The sequence below is a fragment of the Haemorhous mexicanus genome, chromosome 8 (assembly GCF_027477595.1).
Source record: "Haemorhous mexicanus isolate bHaeMex1 chromosome 8, bHaeMex1.pri, whole genome shotgun sequence".
Lineage (NCBI taxonomy): Eukaryota > Metazoa > Chordata > Aves > Passeriformes > Fringillidae > Haemorhous > Haemorhous mexicanus.
The window spans coordinates 19,798,151-19,804,150 of record NC_082348.1 but is presented as its reverse complement, the minus strand read 5'-3'; the positions used below and the strand labels follow the sequence as shown (position 1 = coordinate 19,804,150).

Sequence of the window (6,000 nt, the reverse complement as noted above, 5' to 3'; positions counted from 1 at the left end):
GTGAGAAAAGCACCAACAATAAGATCTAATACTGTTATACATTTTCTTTAGCTCCTAAGAATCTACATTTTAGAAATGTTTCTATATGTCTATTTCTGTCTGGCAGAAAAACTTGTAGCACATTATCCACATCAAAGTTGTTGAAGGAAAACTTAATTTTCTTAAAGTGGAAAACATGCTGTGGCTTCGATCTAAGTTTATAACCACTTTTTATATATATATGTATGTATATATATAATTATATATATTTATTTATACTGTACATATATACTGTGCAGAGTTCTTAATTAGCTATTTTAATATCTATTAATTTTCTGCTGTCTACAGTAAACAAGACCAATGTAAGAGTCAATAGTACTTCAACTTCAAGATAATACATTTTCCCTCAATAATATGATCTACCAATACATATATATTTCAGTAGCCTATAGTTGCTTTGTTTAAGGATATCTTAGGAGATTGCAACTTACAGAAAGAGAATTTCCTTTAAACATGTTCTGCAGAACTGGGTTTAAAAAATAGCCAGTGCTGGAAAACAGGGAATTCAAGAAATAAATCATTCAACCACTACAGCTCCTGCCCCAGCCTCTCAATCTCCTCAATGAGGAAGTCAATGTCAGACTTAGTTGCTGCTGGGTTTGAGATGACCATTCGGAAGAAGTTGACTTTATCGCCCTGAGGCTGATATCCAACCATGGTGGTACCTGACTCCATCATCAGTGCCTTGATTTTTGGTGCCACCTTTATCATTAAAAGAAAAAAAAGAGAGACAAACACACAAAGAGAGAAGAAAAACTTATTCTTTCCTTGTATATTACAGCATTTCTTAATTCAGAAAAAATAAATTGACAGGCATTTGTTTTAATAAAAGATGTAATGAGAAAAAGCTTGAGAAACTAAATATGTAAGATTGGCTATTTAAAGAAAAATTGACAACAATAATATCCATCTTTTTGATTTACAAATTAATAGTATACCAGAGTATTCACTATGTAATAATTTTATATATTAAATGTATATCTCATTTCTTTGTGCTGAAGATTTTGTCATGATGAAACATTTTCTGCTTCTGTATGAATGTCCACTCCAGACCTTCTTGAGGGTAGTGGATGTTTTCCATGAGAATATTATGTATTCTCAAAGCATTTTGTATGGGGGGGACAACAATGGAAATTTTTCAACAAGATCTATGTCATAAAGAATATTTTTTGCTAGGATAAGCCATGGAAACCTTCCAGTAGTTTTGCAGTTCTAGGCATTTACCACAATCTCACTTCCTTGGTTTAATTTACAAGGAATAATGTTCTGACAGTCTTAATATTTGGTATTGACTAAGCCCAGTTTTTCCATCCAGACCTTCATTCTCCTGCTCTACTCTCTGCCAGGCAAGGTCAGATGTCTGGCTCTTTCATTGTTTTGTAGAATGCTTTATGATGTCCTCTAACATTTAACAGGGTTAAATCAAATATTTCATCCCTCTTGCTGTTTCATACTTCTTACCTCTATCTTCCTCTATTCTCTCTTTTTTTGGCAATTTCTTTATCTAACATGGTACAGGAATTTTACCCAGGAAATTCTATTCTCTTCTATTCTCCTCCCCCATTGTGATGCAGCCATTAAATCCCCTACAAAATCTCCCAAGTTTGCTCGTTCTTCTCACTTCCTTAACACACACTCACACAGACAGACACAAAATAGCAATTATTTTTGACATCGTGATATCACTCTTTTGTCTTCTGAATGTATTTCATTCCACTTCTGTCTAAAACGCTACTACAAAATTACTGTATTTTGCTTCCCTCAAGTCCTGAATAAGATTATATCTTTTCTGGTGGTGCTTCTATGATGCCTTCACTTTCCTCTACTACTTCAAATAAATGTATTTCAAAGTCCTCCAAAGGGTATTCACTTTCACTGAAATGCATTAATGCATTGGCATCTAAAATCAGAATAACTACCTGAAAAGGAACCCACAGGTTTTCATGTCCTTTACCTGTCCAAGAGTTTTCAAACAATTGCCCTTCTGTTTCTCTTGTAGATAAGCTGTCCTATCCAAGAAGACTGTGATTTCTGTAGGTCTAGCTACTTTTTAAGGCTTTAACACTTTGAGCACAGGATAACTGAATATGTTCTGAATCTGGTTCTATAGGGAAAACATTACTTGAGCCTCAATATAAATAAAAGACAAAAGTGAACAAATATCAAGGTCATTACAAACAATGGAGAACTGATGTCTAAGAATTTGGAATTATCTTTTTACATTTAACCAAAAATACTTACCCTGTGTAACTTTTCTCTTCTCTCATCAGAGTCTGGCATGCCCCTGAGACTTGGAGGAATATACCAAAAGCATACATTTGTATGCTCTGGCTGCAAAAAGAACCAAACATATGCACCAATTAAAAAAATTTCTACAGATCATTCCCACACTAAAGGCTAGTCAGTAGCATATTTTATCACAGACATGAAAGACAAAATATAGTATTAACTTTCCTAGTCCTGCATGTTAAACAGACAGAAATGGATTACAGTACTGCTGCTTGCCTCTGCTGCCTTAGATTCCCTATACATTGTCCCATTTGCAATATTTAGGTTGCTAATGAAGTGCAAATGCTTTTCACCCTTGTGCAGTTCTATGAGTAACTGTTTTTCAGGATCAGAGCAAGGGCAATCCAATTTTCCTTTCCTTAGCAAAGGGGGAAATTAAGTTTATACTATGATCCAAAGATTTATGTACTGGCTCTAGCAAAAGAACATACAGTAAAAATAGCAGATTCCCAATTATGTACTAATAATCTCAGTATGAGTAGGTTGTATTAAGGCAATCTTCATTCCCTAAACTGAGAAGGCCTCTGCAGAAGAGGAGATAAACCTGACATTTATGGTACAAAACCACATGTCTTTGACAAAAAATCTGCTCAGATGCCAATAGTCATGTAGTTCTTTAGAAAATCAGAGCAGTTCTGCATAGCTGTCTTGAAGAACTGTGAGAAGCATGAAGACAGATTTGGCTCATGCATATGTGAAAGCAAACTTACCTGCCCTTCAAAAACCATCTCAAATTCTTCTCTGTTTTTGATTTTAGTGTAGAGATATTCTGCCAACTCCAGGCATTTATTGATCTGATTTTCAAATCCTACTGTACCCTATTTTAATAAGAAAGTAAGTATTAATTATATGGTCATTTTTTTCCTGCTCTGATAAAAACACCTTTTCAAATAGGTTTCACTCTTAAATATTTTCAGGCAGAAAACATTTAGCAATATTATTTCTTGTAACTTAAAAGTAGCATTAATCAACGGTAAAAAAGTGGCTAAAGGTGGCCCAGTTGTAAGTCACTATTTGGTTTGTCTCATTTTATTTTATAAGAGAATTTATTATGAAAATAACAAGGACTTTCACTATTTTTAGTAGATTATTTTAGGTATTTTATATTTTTTGGGTTTCCAAAAATATTATGGATATTAAGTCCTGGCTTCACAGCTGCTGCTGAAATACCAGAAACTTGGAATGGGAATTCAGTTGAAAGTGTAAGAATTGGGAAGTAAAATATTTCCTCTGAACAGTTTGCTAGAAATGTGCATTTAACCAGCAAGCAAAAGTCTGCAATATGTTTACTAGAAGTCACTTGCCTACCCACTGATATCTTGTCAAGGTCATAATCCTAGAAAAAGTATATCAATATTGATAATAAATAGTTGGGGTTTTTTTAAGTACACTTTGTACATAAATGAAGAAGCAAGAATTTTCTTCCAAAGTGAAAATTGGTTTATGATTTTAGAGTTTATCATTAGATTTAATATTAATTTTATTTTTAAAATTAGACTCTGGACAGGTTACCCAACTGAATTCCCGTTTTGCCAGCAGCAGATCAAGAATAACAGTAATGAGATGACTGCAGATAAAGGAATAAAAATGGAATGTGTTTTGTTGACTACATGAACCTTCATCTTGAGAATATGTAAGACTGGACAAAAGCCCATGCTTAAATTCAGCCATCCAGGCATACCACAGTAGTACCAGGAATAACTGTGGAATCATCGCTTGGGCAATGGTTGCTCAGAAAAAGGCTTTGTTTTAAGTTAAAAAGTTGCTTATAAAATCTATGCATTGAAATGTCATATTCAAAGGACCCTTATAAGTCATCAAGGCTGCTCTGCTGTTACAAGTAAACTATCATAAAATACTATCCAAGTGTAGAGCATCACATCATTTTGGTGCCCTGCACTCAATGGTTTTTCTGCAGGACTCATTTAGTGACTTAAATCTTTCTTCAAATTGCCATCTGGATTTACTGACAGCTAGCATTGTTCTACAATTCACATAGTTCCTGTCTGAGTCAATACTTGGATATTTCTGTGTTTAGAGATTGTAATGACAAAAACATTTTTGCTAAAATGAAGTATTCCATTACATGATACAAATTAAATAAATACTTTTCTGGTTTTTGACCTAAACTTTTGTTATTTACCTTTGCTTTCCACATCAACCAAAATTTGAAAATGTCTACATGCCGACCGCACTGTATTGCCTTATCTCCAGTGTCATAGGAGACATCATACTGTTTGTCTGGCTGGAAGAGATAGCCTGCACACATTTGATTGCAGCCTTGAAGGATACCCTACAATAAAAAACATGTACACTTATATGACTTATTTGGCATTTGTGTGTGAGAGAATGTACACATTAATAATGTATAAAAATGTATTTCAAACATGTACAGGAGGATTGTTCTTTGATGGGACATATTATAACAGACTGACCTATTTTTACAAACCTGAGCCACAAAATAATTTCATTAACCTAAGGTGGTTCTCTTAGAAGTCTCTGAGTAGCCATATGGTTTTACACACACAAACACCCCCCTGAGAAAACATTCACAGATTAATTTGGATACTTAGTTTGTGATATTAGCTTTACCCACTTCAATTTTTAAGGCTATGTTCTTTAAATTTAAATTTATTATTTGTTAAATTGCACACTAGAATAAAGCTGTGGTCTCTCAATGCAACAGATTGTTACACAAAATGGAGTGAAAAAATGTAATTGAAGGTTTAAACTTTGTATGTTGTTCAGCTTTATGACACTTAACATTAGTGATAAGCACAAATGACATAAACGGGACATTTTTTGCATATAAATAAATATGGTTCACAGACCAATAGAAATCTAGGGACTACTGGTAAAAATGCCTGGTGGAAACATCGAGCAGCAAATTCCTGTATGTTACACAGGAAGTCACAGAAGTCTTATATGTGACATTTCTAAAACGGTTTGCATTTCCTTTAGAGTTTAAAACTGTTTTTGCAAGAAACTTGAAGACACCAGCGTGTCTCATAAATACAAAAACATCGATCAAAATTTTCATATAGAGAACAAAAACTCTTGCCAAAGTCCTGCAATAGCTGGCACAATAAGCATGCAGACCACTAAACAAAGGCTCGTGCTTCCCTTCAACAGATGTGTTTTACAAAGGGAAATGAATGCTTCAGCCCTCCGTTTAGAGATGGATTTGTTGGAAGAGCAATGGCAGACCTCGGGCTGCAGCTTTCAATTCTTCCATCCCAGTTCTATACACAGGGATTACTTCAACTAAGTGCTTCTAGTAGCAATTGGCATACAAGAGGTTAATAGACAACATCATTGGTCCTAGCCAAATATGATACCTCATATTATATTATTTTTTAAAAAATCATTTAATAAAAATATGTATTGCATAAAAGAAACAAGACACAAAGTTTTCCTTTAATTGATGACAACTAAGAATCTAGATGCTAGCCCGAAAAGGGTCATAATAAGACCAGCATGTTCTCTTTTCAGCAGAACTGGGAAACTTCTAAACCACTTTGTAAGGTAAAAACTTGCTTCTTACATAAGCAGTTTAGACTGTGACCAAGTACTAAGACCAAGGCTCTATGTTCAATATATCATAGAAACAACAGGGCAGGTGCTCAGATGAAGTACATTAGCTTGGCTCTGCTGTTGCTATCAGAATATGCA

At 34.2% G+C, this 6,000-nt stretch overlaps 1 protein-coding gene across 1 annotated transcript in view; it reads right to left on the bottom strand.

Moving 5' to 3' along the window:
* Nucleotides 1–397: 397 nt before the first annotated feature.
* The window catches only part of GAD1 (glutamate decarboxylase 1), a 28,314-nt gene continuing 22,711 nt past the window's right edge, over nucleotides 398–6,000 (bottom strand). Inside the window, exons 13-16 of the mRNA XM_059852330.1 lie at nucleotides 4,472–4,621; nucleotides 3,039–3,146; nucleotides 2,281–2,370; nucleotides 398–741 (exon numbers count right to left, since the gene is read on the bottom strand). Coding sequence (XP_059708313.1) covers nucleotides 568–741; nucleotides 2,281–2,370; nucleotides 3,039–3,146; nucleotides 4,472–4,621 — 522 coding nt within the window. The 3' untranslated portion in view covers nucleotides 398–567. The remainder of the gene's footprint in view (nucleotides 742–2,280; nucleotides 2,371–3,038; nucleotides 3,147–4,471; nucleotides 4,622–6,000) is intronic.